The 26,164-nt window shown below is 36.3% G+C and overlaps 1 protein-coding gene across 1 annotated transcript in view; it reads right to left on the bottom strand.

Annotated features, from left to right (window-relative positions):
• Positions 1-26,164, bottom strand: part of LOC143227952 (transforming growth factor beta receptor type 3-like) — a 40,314-nt gene that overhangs the window by 4,305 nt on the left and 9,845 nt on the right. The window contains exons 2-6 of the mRNA XM_076459301.1: positions 20,618-20,742; positions 19,536-19,742; positions 9,168-9,339; positions 7,755-7,881; positions 799-994 (exon numbers count right to left, since the gene is read on the bottom strand). Of these exons, the coding sequence (XP_076315416.1) occupies positions 799-994; positions 7,755-7,881; positions 9,168-9,339; positions 19,536-19,742; positions 20,618-20,742 (827 nt within the window). The remainder of the gene's footprint in view (positions 1-798; positions 995-7,754; positions 7,882-9,167; positions 9,340-19,535; positions 19,743-20,617; positions 20,743-26,164) is intronic.

The following is a 26,164-nucleotide window of genomic DNA, read 5'->3' as shown; positions in this document are numbered from 1 at the left end:
TTCCACAATGTTACAAATATTTACAATAATTGAAAGAATACCTTACTACAGTGGATAACAAACAAAATAAACACTTATTACAGAAAACGGTAGTTATAAGAATCTATTTTCACATGAGCAGTACCCATCTGACTCTTATAACATTGTGTAAAGTATCTATAACTGTACCTTGTATATCTATAAATATACAGATCTCTTACCACAGCTGGTAGTACCTATACAGATCTCTTACCACAGCTGGTAGTACCTATACAGATCTCTTACCACAGCTGGTAGTACCTATACAGATCTTTCACCACAGCTGGTAGTACCTATACAGATCTTTCACCACAGCTGGTAGTACCTATACAGATCTCTTACCACAGCTGGTAGTACCTATACAGATCTCTTACCACAGCTGGTAGTACCTATACAGATCTCTTACCACAGCTGGTAGTACCTATACAGATCTCTTACCACAGCTGGTAGTACCTATACAGATCTTTTACCACAGCTGGTAGTACCTATACAGATCTCTTACCACAGCTGGTAGAGCACCTATACAGATCTCTTACCACAGCTGATAGAGCACCTATACAGATCTTTTACCACAGCTGGTAGTACCTATACAGATCTTTTACCACAGCTGGTAGAGTACCTATACAGATCTCTTACCACAGCTGGTATTATCTGTACATATCTCTTACCACAGCTGGCATTATCTATACAGATCTTACCACAGCTGATATTATCTACACAGATCTTACCACAGCTGGTATTATCTACACAGATCTTACCACAGCTGGTATTATCTCTTACCACAACATAGACAGTGCCCTGAATTCCCCAGCTATCAATTCTCCACTTGACTGCTGAATCAGACTTCAGTATTAAAACTAAATCCTTAGCAACAACTATCTTGCTAGTCCTTGCCTCAGCTGCCCCTTTGGGATGCAGATGAACAACGACTTCACTGAATTCTTCTGTTGACAGTAGTTTCACCACATGAACATCCCTAATTAATAATTTTGACATTAGTTTCACCACATAAACATCCCTAGTTAATAACTTTTACACTAGTTTCACCACATAAAAATCCCTAATTGATAATTTGGACACTAGTTTCACCACATGAACAACCCTAATTAATAACTTTGACACTAGTTTCACCACATGAACAACTTTAATTAATAACTTTGACACTAGTTTCACCACATGAACATTCCTAGTTAATAACTTTTACACTAGTTTCACCACATGAACATCCCTAATTAATAATTTTGACACTAGTTTCACCACATAAACATCCCTAATTGATAATTTGGACACTAGTTTCACCACATGAACAACCCTAATTAATAACTTTGACACTAGTTTCACCACATGAACAACCCTAACTAATAACTTTGACACTAGTTTCACCATATGAACAACCATAATTAATAACTTTGACACTAGTTTCACCACATGAACATTCCTAGTTAATAACTTTGACACTCGTTTCACCACATGAACAACTCTAATTAATAACTTTGACACTAGTTTCACCACATGAACATTCCTAGTTAATAACTTTGACACTAGTTTCACCACATGAACAGCCCTAATTAATAACTTTGACACTAGTTTCACCACATGAACATTCCTAGTTAATAACTTTGACACTCGTTTCACCACATGAACAACTCTAATTAATAACTTTGACACTAGTTTCACCACATGAACATTCCTAGTTAATAACTTTGACACTAGTTTCACCACATAAAAATCCCTAATTGATAATTTGGACACTAGTTTCACCACATGAACAACCCTAATTAATAACTTTGACACTAGTTTCACCACATGAACAACTTTAATTAATAACTTTGACACTAGTTTCACCACATGAACATTCCTAGTTAATAACTTTTACACTAGTTTCACCACATGAACATCCCTAATTGATAATTTTGACACTAGTTTCACCACATAAACATCCCTAATTGATAATTTGGACACTAGTTTCACCACATGAACAACCCTAATTAATAACTTTGACACTAGTTTCACCACATGAACAACCCTAACTAATAACTTTGACACTAGTTTCACCATATGAACAACCATAATTAATAACTTTGACACTAGTTTCACCACATGAACATTCCTAGTTAATAACTTTGACACTAGTTTCACCACATGAACAACTCTAATTAATAACTTTGACACTAGTTTCACCACATGAACATTCCTAGTTAATAACTTTGACACTAGTTTCACCACATGAACAGCCCTAATTAATAACTTTGACACTAGTTTCACCACATGAACATTCCTAGTTAATAACTTTGACACTCGTTTCACCACATGAACAACTCTAATTAATAACTTTGACACTAGTTTCACCACATGAACATTCCTAGTTAATAACTTTGACACTAGTTTCACCACATGAACAGCCCTAATTAATAACTTTGACACTAGTTTCACCACATGAACATCCCTAGTTAATAACTTTGACACTAGTTTCACCACATGAACATCCCTAGTTAATAACTTTTACACTAGTTTCACCACATGAACATTCCTAGTTAATAACTTTGACACTAGTTTCACCACATGAACATCCCTAGTTAATAACTTTTACACTAGTTTCACCACATGAACATTCCTAGTTAATAAGTTTGACACTAGTTTCACCACATGAACAACCCTAATTAATAACTTTGACACTAGTTTCACCACATGAACAACCCTAATTAATAACTTTGACACTAGTTTCACCACATGAACAACCCTAATTAATAACTTTGACACTAGTTTCACCACATGAACAACCATAATTAATAACTTTGACACTAGTTTCACCACATGAACATTCCTAGTTAATAACTTTGACACTCGTTTCACCACATGAACAACTCTAATTAATAACTTTGACACTAGTTTCATCACATGAACATTCCTAGTTAATAACTTTGACACTAGTTTCACCACATGAACAACCCTAATTAATAACTTTGACACTAGTTTCACCACATGAACATCCCTAGTTAATAACTTTGACACTAGTTTCACCACATGAACATCCCTAGTTAATAACTTTTACACTAGTTTCACCACATGAACATTCCTAGTTAATAACTTTGACACTAGTTTCACCACATGAACATTCCTAGTTAACAACTTTGACACTAGTTTCACCACATGAACAACCCTAATTAATAACTTTGACACTAGTTTCACCACATGAACATCCCTAGTTAATAACTTTGACACTAGTTTCACCACATGAACATCCCTAGTTAATAACTTTGACACTAGTTTCACCACATGAACATCCCTAGTTAATAACTTTTACACTAGTTTCACCACATGAACATCAGAAAGTTAAGTGTCTTATAAAATAATTTCAACATAGTATTGAATAACCTCGATGTATCAAACATCATAAAAATAGCTTATGGCCCTCAAAAATATGTTCTTAAATACAGGTCCAGTTTACGTATGGAATAAAATCAGATGTGAGAACGCTTCATCTGCTGCGTACATAAAGTTTATAATGTCTCTATACTGACTCTTTCACTTCCATGGGCACATACAAACACACGTTCCCTCTCTTGAGCGTTGTCATAAGGGTTCAGAAGTTTGTAACTCCGTGAAGAAAGGATGGTCCCCTTCCCTCGGTTTACCAGTTTCGATATATGGATGAATAATGAGAAACATTATTTTTTGTCTTTTATTGTGTATCTAAAAATAAACTTGTCACTTGGTGAGCTGTTTTTCTATAAAAGCGACAACAAGCAAGTTGAGCGTTTCAGCTAGTAAGTTGGACCAGAGATGAGCATCTGTTCATTGTTGACCATAAAGTTATACAAGAAATATGAAAACCTCATTTTTAGAACGCTATCAGTTCTTCAGGCTAACTGTTAATCAATGTGGTTGGGTATAAAATACTGTTTAATTTCTATAGGCCTAACACGATGTGGTTGGGTATAAAATACTGTTTAATTTCTATAGGCCTAACACGATATGGTTGGGTATAAAATACTGTTTAATTTCTATAGGCCTAACACGATGTGGTTGGGTATAAAATACTGTTTAATTTCTATAGGCCTAACACGATGTGGTTGGGTATAAAATACTGTTTAATTTCTATAGGCCTAACACGATGTGGTTGGGTATAAAATACTGTTTAATTTCTATAGGCCTAACACGATGTGGTTGGGTATAAAATACTGTTTAATTTCTATAGGCCTAACACGATGTGGTTGGGTATAAAATACTGTTTAATTTCTATAGGCCTAACACGATGTGGTTGGGTATAAAATACTGTTTAATTTCTATAGGCCTAACACGATGTGGTTGGGTATAAAATACTGTTTAATTTCTATAGGCCTAACACGATGTGGTTGGGTATAAAATACTGTTTAATTTCTATAGGCCTAACACGATGTGGTTGGGTATAAAATACTGTTTAATTTCTATAGGCCTAACACGATGTGGTTGGGTATAAAATACTGTTTAATTTCTATAGGCCTAACACGATGTGGTTGGGTATAAAATACTGTTTAATTTCTATAGGCCTAACACGATGTGGTTGGGTATAAAATACTGTTTAATTTCTATAGGCCTAACACGAAGAAAACTTCCCAATGTTAACAAACCTTTTATAAAAATTATCCCAAGGTGGCAAATCACACTTCAGCTTCAAACGAGGCGTAGGTGACGAAACTTTAGGTTACACTCTCCTTTGTCAACAGTTCACGAGAAAGTAGTGTATGAGACTATAATGACAAAACTATTTTAACAAAAAAGTGTCTTTTGAATTTTGAATCTTATAACTAACAAACGAGATAAAAAATAAATAAGTTTTAAGCAGCAACAAGATGTAAGCAACAGAACTAAATGACAGAGGAAAGTATTTGGGAACAATGACAATAGATGGCGCTAGTTAAGGAAAGTATTTTTAAATGTTAACGTTTTACAATGAAAAGTTTACTCAGGCCTCAGTGATTGTTCTTGGAACTGCGCCAACAAGCTAGGGTTGAAGTTGTAACCCGCCCAGATAAACCTTAAGGATCCTCCTGAAACCTGCGAATATAGAACTTTCTTGAGGAGAACCACGTCACTTATTTATAATGAATATTTTACGTTACAACTGAAGAACATCGGTGCACTTTCTACAACAACCAGTTTCGCGTCTTCAAATGCTGATGCATCTTTCGGAAACTCAATAGTCTCACGATGTTCCGAGAACCACCACCACCACCCACCACAGATTTTAAATAATTCAACTGACAGCGAAAACAAGCGAGTCGACACTGAACATGCTCGCCCTTTTCAGCCGTGGGAGCGTTGTAATGGCACGATAAATTCCAGTATTCATTGGTAAAAGAGTGGATCAAAAGTTAGTGAGGGGTGGTGATAACTAGCTGCCTTCCTTCTGATCTAAAACTGCTAAATAAGGGACGGCTGGCACAGATTGCCCTCGTGCTCGAAATAGAAAGCAAATTACAGTATGGTGGAAAACAATAAGTCGAATAAAAGTCTCATAATAATGGCGTGGTTCCTCTTGACATTAAAATAAAACGAACTCAGAGTTTTTTCTGCTGTCATAAAACTGTGTTTTTGACCTTTAACAACCTGTTACTGTCACAGAACACGATGTAAACAGATTTCTTTGATTTTCTCTTGTAAAAACAATGTAATCGCTACTAGTATGAATCGTAGGGCAAGTAGTAATATAACAAAATCAACACGAGCCTATATCATTACGTGATGATTAACGCGGGATATGGAAATTTAAAGTTGCTCAACTGTCAGTGCGTTATAAGAATGACAGTCAACAGCAGCCACTACTGGCGGCAGATGGTTGTCGTCTCTCTCATTCAATGAGGCTCAGGAACTTATTTATCTGTTTGTTTAGCCTAGTTGGTTTAAGAAAACCCAACTATGGATATAGGTGCGTATAAATTATGTGAAAATAGAATATTAGAAAAAAAAATTGGTTACAGAATCTACCAAACAAACGTTTCTATCATAAAGTAACAATAAGATGGCGTGGTACAACAAAGTATGGTTACAATGATCGGATGGTACAATTAAGTATGATTACAATTATGAGGTAGTACAACAAAGGACATGGTTAGAAAGAAGAGACATCATTAACCAACGGTATACATACCACTGGGTTAGACAACTGTGTGCAGAAGTTGTGTTGTTATGACAACAGGAATAAAGATTCCACCTTGATGATTTCTGTTTCCATGACAATATAAGACATTGAAATTTTGCCTTGGTAAGATTCGAGTTTTCACGATAATATGAATCACTGAGATCTTTGATTACCATATAATCTCAGATTTCTAGATATTCGATATTATTTTGACACTGTCACAGTTTAACTGTTTTCTTTATCCGATAAATGCAGCTTTAAAAATGGCAAACAAAAGCATTCTTACAACAGACTCTACAAATTTAGTAAAACATCAGTTATATGACCTTTTAAAATGGTGAGATCAAGGTTACATCAATTGTGTGTCCTGTGACGTGGTCGATCAGAGGTTACATCAATTTTCTGTCCTGTGACGTGGTCGATCAGAGGTTACATCAATTGTCTGTCCTGTGACGTGGTCGATCAGAGGTTACATCAATTGTCTGTCCTGTGACGTGGTCGATCAGAGGTTACATCAATTGTCTGTCCTATAACATGGTGAGATCAAAGGTTACATCAATTGTCTGTCCTGTGACGTGGTTGATCAAAGGTTACATCAATTGTCTGTCCTGTAACGTGGTTGATCAAAGGTTACATCAATTGTCTGTCCTGTAACGTGGTTGATCAAAGGTTACATCAATTGTCTGTCCTGTAACATGGTGAGATCAAAGGTTACATCAATTGTCTGTCCTGTAACATGGTGAGATCAAAGGTTACATCAATTGTCTGTCCTGTAACATGGTTGATCAAAGGTTACATCAATTGGCTGTCCTGTAACATGGTTGATCAAAGGTTACATCAATTGTCTGTCCTGTAACATGGTGAGATCAAAGGTTACATCAATTGTGTGTCCTGTAACATGGTGAGATCAAAGGTTACATCAATTGTCTGTCCTGTAACATGGTTGATCAAAGGTTATATCAGGTGTCTGTCCTGTCACATGGTGAGATCAAAGGTTACATCAGGTGTCTATTTTCTGAAATCGTTGGTATTGATAAAGAAAAACGTTAAACTCACTTGCAATAGTAACTTGATCTGAATGTTAATTTATTTTAACTTTTGTATAATTAACAACTCCATTATCATCTCAGGTGTACGAGTCGTCCCTCTGAACCATAAAGATTCTGTGATAATGCTTCACAATCAACAGGTACTGCCTACCCCCCGCAGTGCAGATTACATGTAAGCACAAGTACCATATCGCATTCCTTTCCTCTCTGCTGGGAAGTGAAACTTGTTTACATACGAAGCTGACAATTTGCCACATAGTACAATGAACTTGGTTTGGATATATGCTATCACAGCATACCGTTTAAAACGGCTGTGTTTAACTTAGCTCACATCTAGGTGTCAAAATAAACGTAAACGTAATTGGACTTAACTGGTTCCAAACCAGTCGTGTTTATTCAGGTAATAAGAACTATGGAGTTGAGTTTCAAACATTACGCTGAAGCTATAATCTGTTCAAGCCTGTATTTTGATCGAGTTTACACAAACTACCACGAAAAGCCGACAGAAATTTATAGACACGACGTATCCGGTGTGGAAGACACAAAAGATCCCAGTTTATACGAACCTTTTAGTAGGTCCAATGTTTTCTGACACCGTACAGCCTGCGGCAGGTTGCGGCTGTATAAAGAAAGCTTCCACATTGTGAACTGATTTCTCGCTGATACCTTCACAAGTTTCCGAATAATTGGCATCTATAAAAACAGAAAATTAAAAATATTAAACAGAAAAACATGTGGTTAGGTATAAGTTCATATAGATTAGAGGTTCTTATATCGTATACTTTGGTTCACTCAGTAACTTACAAAATGTACAAAGAAATAGAAACCCGACACACGAACATCTACTGAAGCTAAAAATAGATTGAATATATTTTATCTGACTTGCGGATGGATACACAAGTACATTAAGAGATACACCAACATACATGTAACAACAAATAATTATTCATGAAAAATAGAGGTAAATATGGTAACATTAGCTTTGTTAGCTCAGAAGTAATTTTTTTAATTATATGCTCATATAAATCTGCCATAATTTTAAACAACCAGTCCTCGCTAATTGGTTACAAATCACACACACTCCACACACGCGCTAATTGAGCTAATCTTTATGTACCTATTGAACTAATCCGTCCACAGTTAATAGCAGTTTGGTTTGTTTTCTTTTGAGTTTCGCGCAAATCTACACGAGGGCTATCTACGCTAGCCATCCATAACTTGTAAGTGTAAGACTAGAGGAAAGGCAGCCAGTCATCACCACCCACCGTCAACTCTTGGGCTACACTTTTACCAACGAATAGTGGGATTGACCTTCACATATAACGCTCCTACAGCTGAAAAGGTGAGCATGTTTGGTGTGACGGGGATTCGAATCCGCGACCCTTGGATTAGGAGTTGAATGCCTTAACCACCAGGCCATGCCGTGCCCGTTAATAGCGGAATTTCGCAAGTTTAATTTTCCAGTTTTTATTTGTCTTCCTGATCTCAGCGGTGACTTCTAAAGACATTTACTATATTCGTGTGTCATGATTTAAATATCACTTCGCATAAGAAGGCAGCTATTTTTTTCCTTCTGCTTTATGTTTGAATTGTATAGAAATGTTTGCATCAAAATGTGTTAGAAATATTCAAAATAATTTGCTATTCGACAAACAAAGCACGTATGGACCTATGAGACAGTTACATTACAAAATTACAGGGTATACACTTATAAAACAAAAAAAAATGCGCTTTTTATTTGCAAGCAGCTACCCGAAGGAAAAATCGATTTCGTACTCTGAATACTCACACAGATAAGGTCAAATATCATTAGCCCAAGGGCGCGGGAACTGGGGATGAGACGCAACGCCCCTGTACTTCAAGGCAGGGTTTTATCACGTTTTAACACAACAACCAAGTACGAAGCTTCCACACGGGTTTGTAAATTTGTTACGCTTTCAGCGCCACCTCTGTAAAAATTAAAGACACATTAAACCTACCTATCCCGACCTTCAGAACAATGGTGTTTGCTATTCCGATTATGGACAATGACGTCAGTGCTACAAAGCGACTTCTTGCCCACTTCACGATCTTGTCGAGGGGTGCTTTTTGTTTCTGTCGAACCATCAACGTTAAAGGAGCACTAGGAACCACCTGGGACTCTTCGGTGACCTGTAACATCAAATTATTTATCTGTGTAAACCCAGTAAGCGGAGATAACAGGTTGTGTGTGTTCGTGTTTGGCATATCAAGTCAACTAAAAATAAACATAAAAAACACGTTTTCTCACACCCTGCATTTATCTGTAGCACAAACGACCACCGTTCTTTAACAGCACACTTAAGTTAAACAACTACTGCTTTGTTGAAACTACACAATAACCATATGTGCTGGGTACGTCGCGGAGAATCGAACCCCGAATTTTAACGTTCTAAATCCGTAAACTTACTGCTGATTCACTAGAAAAATTGATAAGGAGTGTTTATTTGTTGGATGCGCCATAGGAGCAGCAATCATCGTGCTTATTTGTTGGATTACAGGATGCGCCATAGGAGCAGCAATCATCGTGCTTATTTGTTGGATTACAGGATGCGCCACAGGAGCAGCAATCATCGTGTTTATTTGTTGGATTACAGGATGCGCCATAGGAGCAGCAATCATCGTGCTTATTTGTTGGATTACAGGATGCGCCATAGGAGCAGCAATCATCGTGCTTATTTGTTGGATTACAGGATGCGCCATAGGAGCAGCAATCTCCTAGGATGTATGTCTACAGTTAAAAACAATGTAGAAGCTACGGTGAGGTAACTTAGAAACATACACACAGGAATTCAAATCTCAAGAAAAATTGAAAACAATTATCAATCGGAACTTATTACAAAGAACAACACAACTCACACACAAATGTCACTCATGCGCAATTCTGAGCGAATGTCGACTCACCTTTCGTGTTAATTTGGCTTGCATCTAAAACTACAGCTGTCTGCGTTAGCCGTCCCTAATATAGCAATGATAGATGAAAGGGAAGGGAGAAAGTCAACATTACCATCCGCCAACTGTTGGGCTACTTTTTTAACCAACTAACAGGGGGCCTGAGCGTAAAATTAAAATTACTCTTCACAAATGAATGGTCATGCATGATCAGTGATGGGGATTCGAATCCGCGACCCTCACACTGAGATTCGAGCGTCTTAATCGCTATACCATGAAATGCACGCGGGTAACTGGATGGTTTTCTGCCACTCTTAATATTTGTTGCTTAGTTTAAGATTTGAAATGACTTTAACCAACTTAGTACGGTAAACAATACACAGATTTAATACAGAAATATTGTTTGATTCAGTAAACAATACACAGACTTAAGCCTAAAATACTGTTTGATTAATAGCCATTAGTTCAGTAAATTAATACAAAAAACTCAAGAGAAAAGTTAAACAATTGTACAGTGCGTTATAACACATATTTACTTTATTAAACACAGTACTGCGTACTTTATATGCCTACCGTAACAACGGACGATTAGAAATGTTGTTCCACGTCCTGTATGTTCCCCCCCCCCCAAAAAAAAAAAAATCGCTAAGTTGTTTGGTTACTGTTTGAATTTCTCAGTTCCCTTATAAAGTCGTACATAACGGTTGCGAATAGTTCAACGATGTTCTGTTTACTTTCGCTACATACCCATGATGAGTATCTTGTACCTAGCAGCAGTCAGGGTGCTATCAATTTTACCTAGGTGTCCAACCACATTCCACTGGCTAAGATGAAACGTTGAAAGTGGTAATTCCGTAATAACAAACATTTACGTACACATGAATAATGAAGTTTACATTGGGGACGAAACGGATACTTTAACATAGCGTTTTGCTTTTATAATAATTTTCATTGTTCTGTTTTTTTCAATAGAACTTAGATCTATCGCCGCCATATTGCTTTGGTTCAACATTACAACATCCCTACTGTTTATTGTAGTGTTTCGAACGAAAACTCTGTTCCACACTGTTTATTATAGTGTTTCGAACAAAAACTCTGTTCCACACTGTTTATTATAGTGGACGAAAACTCTGTTCCACACTGTTTATTATAGTGGACGAAAACTCTGTTCCACACTGTTTATTATAGTGGACGAAAACTCTGTTCCACACTGTTTATTATAGTGGACGAAAACTCTGTTCCACACTGTTTATTGTAGTGGACGAAAACTCTGTTCCAAAATGTTTATTATAGTCGACGAAAACTCTGTTCCACACTGAAAACTCTGTTCCAGACTGTTTATTATAGTGGACGAAAACTCTGTTCCACACTGTTTATTATAGTGGACGAAAACTGTTCCACACTGTTTATTATAGTGGACGAAAACTCTGTTCCAGACTGTTTATTGTAGTGTTTCAAACGAAAACTCTGTTCCACACTGTTTATTATAGTGTTTCAAACGAAAACTCTGTTCCAGACTGTTTATTGTAGTGGACGAAAACTCTGTTCCAGACTGTTTATTGTAGTGTTTCGAACGAAAACTCTGTTCCACACTGTTTATTGTAGTGGACGAAAACTCTGTTCCACACTGTTTATTCTAGTGGACGAAAATTTTGTTCCACACTGTTTATTATAGTGGACAAAAACTCTGTTCCACACTGTTTATTGTAGTGTTTCAAACGAAAACTCTGTTCCACACTGTTTATTATAGTGTTTCAAACGAAAACTCTGTTCCAGACTGTTTATTGTAGTGGACGAAAACTCTGTTCCAGACTGTTTATTGTAGTGTTTCAAATGAAAACTCTGTTCCACACTGTTTATTATAGTGTTTCAAACGAAAACTCTGTTCCAGACTGTTTATTGTAGTGGACGAAAACTCTGTTCCAGACTGTTTATTGTAGTGTTTCGAACGAAAACTCTGTTCCACACTGTTTATTGTAGTGGACGAAAACTCTGTTCCAGACTGTTTATTGTAGTGGACGAAAACTCTGTTCCAGACTGTTTATTGTAGTGTTTCGAACGAAAACTCTGTTCCACACTGTTTATTGTAGTGGACGAAAACTCTGTTCCACACTGTTTATTCTAGTGGACGAAAATTTTGTTCCACACTGTTTATTATAGTGGACAAAAACTCTGTTCCACACTGTTTATTGTAGTGTTTCAAACGAAAACTCTGTTCCACACTGTTTATTGTAGTGTTTCAAACGAAAACTCTGTTCCACACAGTTTATTGTAGTGTTTCAAACGAAAACTCTGTTCCAGACTGTTTATTGTAGTGTTTCAAACGAAAACTCTGTTCCACACTGTTTATTGTAGTGTTTCAAACGAAAACTCTGTTCCACACAGTTTATTGTAGTGGACGAAAACTCTGTTCCAGACTGTTTATTGTAGTGTTTCGAACGAAAACTCTGTTACACACAGTTTATTGTAGTGTTTCAAACGAAAACTCTGTTCCAGACTGTTTATTGTAGTGGACGAAAACTCTGTTCCAGACTGTTTATTGTAGTGTTTCGAACGAAAACTCTGTTCCACACTGTTTATTGTAGTGGACGAAAACTCTGTTCCACACTGTTTATTGTAGTGCTTCGGACGAAACCTCTGTTCCTCACTGTTTATTGTAGTGTTTCGAACGAAAACTCTGTTCCACACTGTTTATTATAGTGTTTCAAACGAAAACTCTGTTCCACACTGTTTATTGTAGTGTTTCAAACGAAAACTCTGTTCCACACTGTTTATTGTAGTGTTTCAAACGAAAACTCTGTTCCAGACTGTTTATTGTAGTGTTTCGAACGAAAACTCTGTTCCAGACTGTTTATTGTAGTGTTTCGAACGAAAACTCTGTTCCACACAGTTTATTGTAGTGTTTCGAACGAAAACTCTGTTCCACACAGTTTATTGTAGTGTTTCGAATGAAAACTCTGTTCCACACAGTTTATTGTAGTGTTTCGAACGAAAACTCTGTTCCACACTGTTTATTATAGTGGACGAAACCTCTGTTCCACACTGTTTATTGTTGTGTTTCGAACGAAAACTCTGTTCCACACTGTTTATTGTAGTGCTTTGGACGAAACCTCTGTTCCACACTGTTTATTGTAGTGGACGAAAACTCTGTTCCACACAGTTTATTGTAGTGCTTCGGACGAAACCTCTGTTCCTCACTGTTTATTGTAGTGTTTCGAACAAAAACTCTGTTCCACACTGTTTATTATAGTGTTTCGAACGAAAACTCTGTTCCACACTGTTTATTATAGTGTTTCGAACGAAAACTCTGTTCCACACTGTTTATTATAGTGTTTCGAACGAAAACTTTGTTCCAGACTGTTTATTGTAGTGCTTCGGACGAAACCTCTGTTCCACACTGTTTATTCTAGTGGACGAAAATTTTGTTCCACACTGTTTATTATAGTGGACAAAAACTCTGTTCCACACTGTTTATTGTAGTGCTACGGACGAAACCTCTGTTCCACACTGTTTATTGTAGTGGACAAAAACTCTGTTCCACACTGTTTATTATAGTGGACGAAAACTCTGTTCCGCTGCACACGTTTAGTCAACTGTTAACAAATTTATCCATCCTAGTCGGAAACGGGAAATAAACTTATTTAACCTATGATGTCATTTAACCATTCACAAGAACCGCACTGAAGTGTTTTTTGTCGTGTTTTTTATACAAAACTAAATCTTCCAATATTACTTCAGAATTTTAAACGTCTAACATTTCAACTATGTTAACAAAATCAAAATTTTAAATTATCATCCACTTCTGAGCTTCTAAACTGTGGATTCTGGATTTTGAAACTAGGACACGTAAACCAATTTATTTTTTTTATCGTTTCCAAAGTCTCACACTTTACTTTAAACAAATAAGAAATAACTCTATCACTCAAATGTTTAGATATTGTACGGACCTATAAAATTGAAAGCAAAGAAGCGTTTGTTATTATATGCCACGTACATCTCCAATAATTCAATGCCGAAGAGGACCTTCGCGCAATACCAGAAGTCATTAAGCCGACTGAGATAGAACACAACACAGAATAGGTCTTAGCACTTCACACACATGTACAGTACCATTACTTTTCATTGCTAATTACTTTTATGACGTGAAATATATTAAACAAGTGGATTGCAGTCTGTCATTTTTTATTTGAGTCATTTATATACCAGACCTTTAGGTTAAATAATAATTAACACACCATTATATAAGTTATTTATTGGACCAGTCATTTAACATTTTATTGTATATTTATTTTTACTAATTTTACTTTCGCTCGGTGTCAACAAGATAGTTCATTTTGTAAAAAGTGTTTCAATTAATTTAAAGTTACTTTAGTTACGCAATCCGCCGCTAGGTTCTGGGATCACGAACCGTTTTGCAAATCGTGAACACAAAACAAGTTACACGAACAAATAAAAACATTAAATCACAACGAAAGTTTGTTTCTCTTTAATTAAGCACAGAGCTAAACAATGAGCTGTTTGTTCTCTGCCCATCATGGGTATCGAAACTCGGTTTCTAGCCCTGTAAGTGCGCAGACATACTGCTGTGTGTGTGTGTTTTCATATAGCAAAGCCACATCCGGCTATCTCCTGAGCCATACCGCCGTATCACTGGATGGATACAATAAAATACTGTAAACTAATGCCATATAGAAATACAATCTAACCAAGTGAGGCACGTCAACACATAAATACTTCTAATCAAAGTAACATACACAGTTCATGAAATATAAAGTTCGGAAGTACCCTAAATATAGAGGTTAGAGTACGTTGTTTAATAAGTCTGGTACACTTGCTGTTACAAGAATATTTTACCGTAAATATGAACTATATACAACAGTGTTCAGACAACAACATTAACGAAATGTTTAATACGATGTTACAAACGTATAGTGGTGTTAAAATATATTAACAATGTACACGTTACAATTACATAATGTTGAAATACATTGTTACTTGCGTATAACAACTTTCGCATACGTTTACAGACGTAACGTAAGTTACGTATGAAAGTATGTCAGTACAATGTTGACATTTAAATACACCTATAACAATGTACAAACATGATGTTAGCATCGCCCAACAACACTCGTACGCCATGTTAGCGACGAAATACAATGTTAAACAGTGTTTTTACAAGCATATAATACCTCAGTGTAATGAATCTTTACTATAGAACAACCTCTAACAAGTAGGCTTAGATCAAATTTCACAGTAACATCTCGTGAAATAATAAACAGTAAGTAATCAAAGATATATTTTCAAGAATAAACAAAGGTGTGTGTTTTCTTACAGCAAAGCCACATTGGGCTATCTGCCGAACCCATCGAGGGGAATCGAACCCTTTATTTTAGCGTTGTAAATCCGTAGACTTACCGCTGTACCAGAGGGGGATATAAGCAACGAGGGGGGGTAAGATATTGTTACTTCATGCTCTCTCCTTCTATCACGGATACACGACGAAAATTCACGTTCCGAACTTCAGACGTCAGTACTATAGGACGAAACATTCGTTCCGGATCAGTTTAATTTTGTTAAGACTTAAAGATACTCTGACAATCACGTTTCTTTCAAGGAGCTTCGATGTTTGTATTACAGAGAGAGAACGCAGAGCAGCCTGGTGGTAATGAGAACTCGTAGAAACAAGTGTTAAAATAATAAATGAACAAGCTCATTACCTGCCCTGGAGTTGGTGTACATTGGTTTAGCTGTATTACACACGTGCGTTTCAATAAAGCCGAAAGGGTTGTTCATACAATCCGTAACTCTAACCTGGATTTGCACGTGTTTGAAGCGACGCTGATTAAGTTCTATAATAAAACTGTAATTCTCTTCTCTCAGATACTCTAATAAATTATACCACAGAGCGTCAGAGTGTCAAAAAAGAAAACACAATAAGAAATATCATAAGCTTTTCTTTAAAACTCCACTGTATTCACTTGTTTAATGAATAAAACCAAATAATCTTTGGTAAAACTCGACGAATTGAGGAAGTTGTTAGTTTAATGTGACGTCAATTTAACACGTTTGTTGTTAAGAAAAAACGCGACAGTCACGTTACGTTAAACACAGCCAAATCATATGTCGTGTTAAACGTATTCAAGTCGTTTTTTTGCCGCGGCAAAACGGCTCATAAAATGGCTCTGAGTTTTCCAAGCTCAATATTTTAGCTCATAGCTCCGTCATTTCTTGATCGATTTTAGATCGAATTACAGTTCTGGACTCAGTTTAGACCCTTTCAATTATCACTTGACCACACTCAAGGTTGCATATATTAATTTCCTCTAATACTGCCTAAAATAACTTCAGCTCAATGGTTGGCTGGTAAAGATCCTCAGAGGATAATAAAGTCGAATCGGGTATACGCGCACACTACGCTTTACAATGCTGGCTCAAAAAACATGTATTTAAAAACGGCTGGTATGAGTAGAGAAAGCACAATGTAGAGGAGCGAACCTGATGATGATCGAAGAAAGTCGAAACGTTGTTCGCTCCTCTACACAATGCTTTCTCTATCCATACCAGCCGTTTTAAAATATATAATTTTCTCTGCAAGTGGGTTTTCTCGTCATCACGGATCACAAAAACATAGTTAATAAAGGGTGGGTAGGGAGGCCTCACGGATTAATTTACCCTAATCCTGTCTAAAAGAATTTCAAGTTCTGCGGCTAATAGAGATTTCTTCTTGTATTTAGAAAAGAATGATGGTTTTCCTGTATAAAACACAACCAAGTGACGCTTTATAAAAACAAAAAAACATGGCGGTCATGAAAACCTAAATATGTCAGAATCAATCTATTGAATATATCACATATATTAAACAACAAACACAACTATTAGGTGTACCTACCACATAAATTAAAAAAAATATATATATATCTACTCGATATACCACATACATTAAACAACAAACACATCTACTGGGTATACCACATACATTAAACAACAAACACATCTACTGGGTATACCACATACATTAAACAACAAACACATCTACTGGGTATACCACATACATTAAACAAAAAAAACCATCTACTGGATATACCACATACATTAAACAACAAACACATCTACTGGATATACCACATACATTAAACAACAAACACATCTACTGGGTATACCACATACATTAAACAAAAAAAACCATCTACTGGATATACCACATACATTAAACAACAAACACATCTACTGGGTATACCACATACATTAAACAACAAACACATCTACTGGATATACCACATACATTAAACAACAAACACATCTACTGGATATACCACATACATTAAACAACAAACACATCTACTGGATATACCACATACATTGAACAACAAACACATCTACTGGATATACCCCATACATTAAACAAAAAAAAACATCTACTGGATATACCAGATACATTAAACAACAAACACATCTACTGGATATGCCACATACATTAAACAGCAAACACATCTACTGGTTATACCACATACATTAAACAACAAACACATCTACTGGATATACCACATACATTAAACAACAAACACATCTACTGGATATACCACATACATTAAACAACAAATACATCTACTGGATATACCACATACATTAAACAAAAAAAAAACATCTACTGGATATACCACATACATTAAACAACAAACACATCTACTGGGTATACCACATACATTAAACAGCAAACACATCTACTGGTTATACCACATACATTAAACAACAAACACATCTACTGGATATACCACATACATTAAACAACAAACACATCTACTGGATATGCCACATACATTAAACAGCAAACACATCTACTAGTTATACCACATACATTAAACAACAAACACATCTACTGGATATACCACATACATTAAACAACAAATACATCTACTGGATATACCACATACATTAAACAAAAAAAAAACATCTACTGGATATACCACATACATTAAACAACAAACACATCTACTGGATATGCCACATACATTAAACAGCAAACACATCTACTGGTTATACCACATACATTAAACAACAAACACATCTACTGGATATACCACATACATTAAACAACAAACACATCTACTGGATATACCACATACATTGAACAACAAATACATCTACTGGATATACCACATACATTGAACAACAAACACATCTACTGGATATACCACATACATTAAACAAAAAAAAACATCTACTGGATATACCACATACATTAAACAATAAACACATCCACTGGATATACCCCATACATTAAACAAAAAAAAACATCTACTGGATATACCACATACATTAAACAACAAACACATCTACTGGATATACCACATACATTAAACAACAAATACATCTACTGGATATACCACATACATTAAACAAAAAAAAAAACATCTACTGGATATACCACATTAAACAACAAACACATCTACTGGATATACCACATACATTAAACAACAAATACATCTACTGGATATACCACATACATTAAACAACAAACACATCTACTGGATATACCACATACATTAAACAACAAACACATCTACTGGATATACCACATACATTAAACAAAAAAAAAACATCTACTGGATATACCACATACATTAAACAACAAACACATCCACTGGATATACCACATACATTAAACAACAAACACATCCACTGGATATACCACATACATTAAACAACAAAAACATCTACTGGATATACCACATACATTAAACAACAAACACATCTACTGGATATACCACATACATTAAACAACAAACACATCCACTGGATATACCACATACATTAAACAACAAACACATCTACTGGGTATACCACATACATTAAACAGCAAACACATCTACTGGATATACCACATACAATAAACAACAAAACACATCTACTGGGTATATCACATACATTAAACAAAAAAAAACACATCTACTGGATATACCACATACATTAAACAACAAACCCATCTACTGGATATACCACATACATTAAACAACAAACACATCTGCTGGATATACCACATACATTAAACAACAAACACATCTACTGGATATACCACATACATTAAACAATAAACACACTCAGAGAACTTAAAAATTTAAAGGGTTTTTAATTTGTTGTTGTTTCTTTCAGAAATAGAGAGAAAAATAAAGAAATACAAAACATGTTGATTTTAAATTTCTTTCCAATGAACGACTGACTTCTTGTCACACTATTAGTTGACTACTGAACAGTAAAAATATAATTAAAATTACTCATTGTGAAGTTAACAGCACAAAACGATTAATCAACACAATTATAAACCAAGGACTGGAACACGTTAAGACTATTACAGTAACAGGAAATGAAATCTAATAAAAACAATAACAACTGTTTTTTATCTCAGTACAAACTGCCCAAAATACAATTAAAAAACTTACAAAGACGACAAACCGCGAGTTACTGGAAATCCGTTCCACCTCCAATTGCCACATGACTGGAGTCGCAGTGTTGAGAACAACCACCAGAGGGCCAACGTGAAGACTGTTTTCCATGCGAGGTTTAACTTTTAGAGATACGCGAGGAAGAAAGCCTTGCAATGAGGTGGTGTTGAGACCAGCACTTTCCAAGCTCACCACGTGAACTTCCTAAAATTAAAAAAGTTCCTAATTCAGCAGTTTCTGAGTGCCTTTAGTTTTACTCCCACATATTACTATATACTATAGTTGTGTATATTATTTAATGTGCATTTAGATCACTTATGTAAAATATTTTACAGAACCCTGTGAGTTAGTTTCAGTTTCGAACAAAGCGTGGCCTTTCAAATGTGAGGGCATTATAATGTTACGATCAATTCCCACTATTCGTTGGTAAGAGTAGCCCGAGAGTTGGTGGTGGGCGGTGATGACTAAATGTCATACCTCTAGTCTTTCACTGCTAAATTAGGGACGGCTAGCGCGGATAGCGGTGACAGACTACAGGGAAGACATCACCACCAACCGCCAACTCTTGGGCTACTCTTACCAACGAATAGTGGGAATTGACCGTAACGTTATAATGCCCTCACAGTTGAAATGTCATGTTTAGTGGGACTAAGATTCGAACACGTCACCCGCGACTTGAACGCCCCTAACCACCTGGTTAAACATACGTAGCAGCACCATACTAGATACTTTTAAAAATATATAAAAAGTACGAACACGTCACCCGCAGATTGCGACTTGAACGCCCCCTAACCACCTGGTTAAACATACGTAGCAGCACCATACTAGATACTTTTAAAAATATATAAAAAGTAAAGTTAAAAACTTATAATAAAATGCTTCAAGAAGGCATAACGCGGAGAAGCTGAAACGTGAAAACTAAAATGCTGAAAGCTCCCACGGTTAGAGCCCCCACGTTTCTTACCTTCGTACCTCTCCCCTACTGAAAAGCGATATCTAACTTGTCACAAGTAAAGTAACCTATTACAGCTTTCTTTATTATAATCACACAACAGTTTTGTTTTGTGTTTTCAATTTACCTTCGAATTCCTGGAGATGTCTTGACTCGTGCACCCTGTCACGTGCGATATCCTCTCCAGCAGTGGAGTTACATACTGTGACTGGAAGTGCTGTTTCACCGTACACGACAGTGGACTGTCAGACACTGGAATATAAACTGATTGTTTTAGTTATCGGAAACTGCCACTAGGGTTCTAGAGATATTAATTAACAAGGCAAAATAAATAAATAAAATAATAACCTGTGTTTAAACCGTTGTAAAACTTTTCCTTAGCATAGGTTAAGTAGCTAAAAAGACCAACGTTGGTTTATTGTTAACACTTTATCGAACAAAAGCTGCTGTTTTTAAGTTAAAGTTTCGCTCACAAAGATATTTAATATTTCTTTTATAAATGACATCCAAGTAGTTTAAACCTTCAAATTGTCTTTCGTGGTCCGAGAGATAAAAAACAACAACAACATAAACTATGGTAATTTTTAAATAAATGACTACGTAGTTTGATTAGCGAGCGTCACAGTTGGCTAATATCATTACACCACTAATAATTCTTAGCGAGAACCACGTGTTTTGATGTTGTTGTTGGTCAAACAGTTGAGGTTGTTGACTGACGATGTTGTTTTGCTCATAAGTACACTAGACACAGTCACCGATATTTAAATCACGTGCTATAAGGACAAGACGACCGTGATAGCCTCCTACGATTGTTAATGGCATTTTAAAGCACGGGTGTTAAAACCGCCAGTGTCGTATACATTAAGCGCTACAAGTTTAGATATGTAATGGGACAATTGTTGGCAGATGGTGTGTGAGTGTCCGTTTATAACTGACGAACACCTGGACTAATTACCAGCAATCCTGACATGCACCTTTAATCTCCTTAAGGAGTGTCACGGGAGAGTTGCTGTTCGGAACTGACCACCCTAATTCACTTCTCGAGGCTCCTGTGCCTTCTCTGCGAGTTGAACGAGTATATCAGCTAGTAATACGAAAATTACGGGGTGTGGTAGGACTCGTGGTGATTAGACAAGCTGCTGTTGGAAGCCGCACGAGATAGCAGAGTGCTTGCACGAGAAACGAAATGAATTATCGTGAGAGCTAAAGAACCACGAGCAATCATAAAGATTACATAACCGCTGCACGTGGTTATACAGGATCACATTAAATTTCACATTCGAAAACTGAGAAAATCCTTCTCAGATCCAGAACGATCAACGATCCAGATCACGTTTTGTAGTATGATGAGGAACCTTAATTGTCCATGAAATTTGGTACAGATCTGATCATACTTTACAGGGTTATTAACCCCAAAGCGCCTTATCCCCTCCCCCCCCCCCAAAAAAAAAGATACAAAATTATCCGGAATCTGGATACGGACCTGAACCAAATTTGGAGAGGATTGTCCCATACTGAATTTCCATCTTGTGTAAAATTTTCTTATATATCTGTCCATTAGGTTTCGAATCACTTGCGCAGAAACACAAACAGACAGACAGACACACACACACACAATGCAACAGCCTCGTCCAGGGTAGTAAAATATTCAAGATGCGACTATCTACAGAAGTCTTAAGATGATATATTCCGAACACGTAAAAAATACCAAGTTTGTATTGTCTACTGTTGCTATAGTAACCCTTCGGGGGTTGGGGGTATATTCTAGCTTTGATCACACACACACACAGCCGTTTGTCAAATAATACTTCATAAAATTAACACGTAAGTTGCGTGGCTGATTTCTACTAAGTTGTCCAAAAAATGTCTGATGATGCAGAATTCGAACCCGAGCCGGGCACGTACGGAAAGTAAATATAACTCTACAGGCAGTATCTTAGCAAATAATAACCTCTTACAAAAATGATGGGCGAAGAGTCACTTGTATCTTACTTATTAGCAAGCTGAGGAAAATATGTTGGTAGTTTCTTGTAAATAGGGACAAGTGAAACTCTCAAAGCACTCCACCACTCCCTTTCACAGTTTTACTTGTCCCACATAGTTTAACACAGACGAAACTAAATTTGCCATTTGATTTAATGTAAGTTGGTTGGCTGATTTAGTGTTTCATGGCACAAAGCAGCTGAAATTAGTAAACGGATTTTTATAATCGGAACAAATGAAAATCAATAAGATACAAGTTTTAATATTCAAGGAAGTATTTATTAACCTCTTTCGCTTTACCTCTCCATCATTAGAGGTAACAGTAACTGGCAGGTTGTTTACTGTATGTTCACTATATGGTCAAGTTAAGCTCCTCTTGTTTCAAGACTCAGTTCTTCACTGGGGAACACAACGTTTCAGTTACATCAGTTTTACCTGGAAGATACTTCGCACACTTTGGTAGTATACACAATCATCAGTTTATGGATGTCGCAATCCGGGTGATCAGTTTTTTACCTCCTTCGCTGAAAGCGGCTCGGGTTTACACTGCCCCACATATCCAAAACAGTTTACTAATAGCACTGTTAGTGTTAACATAACAGAATACCCTCACGCATCACCCAGTTTCTTCTCAGTAGATATTTCTATTTGATTATACTGGACATTAAATGAAAGAAAAACACTCCGAAGACGAAGAGGAAAACAAATTATATGAACAATTGGAAAAAGGTAATGTAAATAATATGCTGACAGACCATCTGTAGTGGACAGAAGATTTGAGTGATGCTGACCTATCTATAGTGGGCAGAAGGTTTGAGTGATTCTGACTTATCTGTAATGGACAGAAGGTTTGAGTGATGCTGACCTATCTCTAGTGGACAGAACGTTTGAGTGATGCTGACCTATCCATAGTGGACAGAAGGTTTGAGTGATGCTGACCTATCTGTAGTGGACAGAAGGTTTGAGTGATGCTGACCAATCTATAGTGGGCAGAAGGTTTGAGTGATGCTGACCTATCTGTAGTGGACAGAAGGTTTGAGTGATGCTGACCTATCTGTAGTGGACAGAAGGTTTGAGTGATGCTGACCTATCTGTAGTGGACAGAAGGTTTGAGTGATGCTTACCTATCCATAGTGGACAGAAGGTTTGAGTGATGCTGACCTATCCATAGTGGACAGAAGGTTTGAGTGATGCTGATCTATCTGTAGTGGACAGAAGGTTTGAGTGATGCTGACCTATCTGTAGTGGATAGAAGGTTTGAGTGATGCTGACCTATCTGTAGTGGACAGAAGGATTGAGTGATGCTGATCTACTATCTATAGTGGACAGAAGGATTGAGTGATGCTGATCTACTATCTATAGTGGACAGAAGGATTGAGTGATACTAATCTATCTATAGTGGACAGAAGATTTGAGTAATGCTTATCTATCTGTAGTAGACAGAAAGTTTGAGTGATACTAATCTATCTATAGTGGTTAGAAAGTTTGTGTGATGCTAATCTATCTATAGTGGACAGAAGATTTGAGTAATGCTTATCTATCTGTAGTAGACAGAAGGTTTGAGTGATACTAATCTATCTATAGTGGTTAGAAAGTTTGTGTGATGCTGACCTATCTATAGTGGACAGAAGGATTGAGTGATGCTGACCTATCTATAGTGGACAGAAGGTTTGAGTAATACTGACCTATTTAAAGTGGACAGGTTTGAGTAATGCTTATCTATCTGTAGTAGACAGAAGGTTTGAGTGATGCTGACCTATCCATAGTGGACAGAAGGTTTGAGTGATACTGACCTATCTATAGTGGACAGAAGGTTTGAGTGATACTGACCTATGTATAGTGGACAGAAGGTTTGAGTGATACTGATCTATCCATAGTGGACAGAAGGTTCGAGTGATACTGTCCCTCTAGAAACTACCACTGATAGTAATAAAAACAACAAAATAACTTGTGAGTAAACACAGCTAAGGTTTGACAATCCTGCTCCAGTTGTTTAATAAGTCGTATTTTAACAACCACATTACGATGTACACTTTAGTACGCATGTGACTTCAGATACGAACAAAATGCACCGGTTTCAGTGAAAATTACAAAGTTGTCATCCACAAATCTTTGAAATATGGGTTCACCATTTCTTTCACAGTAACACTTTCACTCTATAGATTTTTGCCTGTGTTCTCACTATGATTTTAAAACACAAGACGTAATGAATCACAAACGTTCTAATTAATGCTGCCTTGATCTGTTGAGTGTTTTTTTTTATTAGGGATTATATAGCGGCAGTAAGATGTTGACCGAAAAAAAGTTATGACTTAGGCTATGTGACTTCATTAAAATCGTATCAGACACACACGCGCGCGCGCACAACTCACGTTAAACGCTAGGGAGGAAAAAATATGTACGTCAACATATTTAACGAGCTCGTTAAATAACATACGACGTGTTTTTTTGTTGTTTTTTTTATTCTATCATGTTGAATATTCTACTGTTTAGTGACGTACTAAATTATCAATCAAATGGTAATCCAGTCATCAATTTCCCCCTCGTTACAGAGATGAAATAGATTAAATCTTTATTCGTAATTTGTGTACTTCACTGCGGAGAGATTTATATCGGATAATTTGCGTGTCTCGTGCTGTGCGACTTGTACAAACAAACAGCTTTAAAATACGTCAGTGATTGGACGTGAAGGGAAAAAAATGGGGGGCTTTTTCTTTGTTTACTTTTTTTATGCTGCACTCTTAATAAAAATTGTGTATGGCGTTTTAAATAATACTCTATTCACTACAGTTAATTTAAACACAAGTAGGTGGCAGCACTGTATATATAGGATTGGGTCGTATCGTTCGTCGAAATAATTTTAATATCTCCCCTATAGGTCATCATAACTTTACAATACCATACAATGTTTCCTTTTATAACAATGTCTATGTAATGACTGAGTCATAAGTTCTAGAAATGTCTGTAAATTGTATAGAAAAAAGTTTGAATTTGTTTTTCTTTCTTCATTTTTATTACACGATAACAGAAAAACCAAAACAACGGTATGAACAAATTATACTGAGGTGACATAGTCTTAAACTGAATATCCGCTTTTATAAGTATTGTTAACACCTAGTAGTAACTTAAGAAATCATAATTATAGAGTAGGGGATGTTATCATTACCCCTTGAAGTTAGCTTTCTTACAGAAGTTTGGTGTTCATTTAAAAAGATTAAGTACAGGGTGAAATAGATTAGGAATGATCAATCAATAATCGATACATAATGCCAGGATCTAACTATATTTAGAACTTGGTTATAAATACAACTTTCTTAAGTCTATTGAAACACTGCATTAAACAAAAACAAAACAACACAAACAGGAAAAGGAAAACTGTTCAAAAAACGAAGTCAATGTTGGGCTGACATTTTGAAAAGATTTTCTTTACTTGTTTCTACATGATTTATTATTCTAAACTCTCCAACAAACAAGCTAGGGTTTTCTTGAGAAGGAGAGATAACTGACAACGAAAGGAGTTCCTTCAAAAAGAAACAACTCACTGACAAATGATCACATATCACGACATATCTACTAAGTCAGCAACATCCAAACGTAACCTCATGTCTGTTCTATAAACGTTAAAATGTTGTGTTCTCTAACGACATATCTACTGGGTCAGCAACATCCAAAGGTAACCTCACGTCTGTTC

Source organism: Tachypleus tridentatus, chromosome 10 (assembly GCF_004210375.1).
Source record: "Tachypleus tridentatus isolate NWPU-2018 chromosome 10, ASM421037v1, whole genome shotgun sequence".
Classification (NCBI taxonomy): domain Eukaryota; kingdom Metazoa; phylum Arthropoda; class Merostomata; order Xiphosura; family Limulidae; genus Tachypleus; species Tachypleus tridentatus.
The sequence above is the reverse complement of the archived record's forward strand: the minus strand, read 5'-3'. Positions and strand labels throughout refer to the sequence as shown.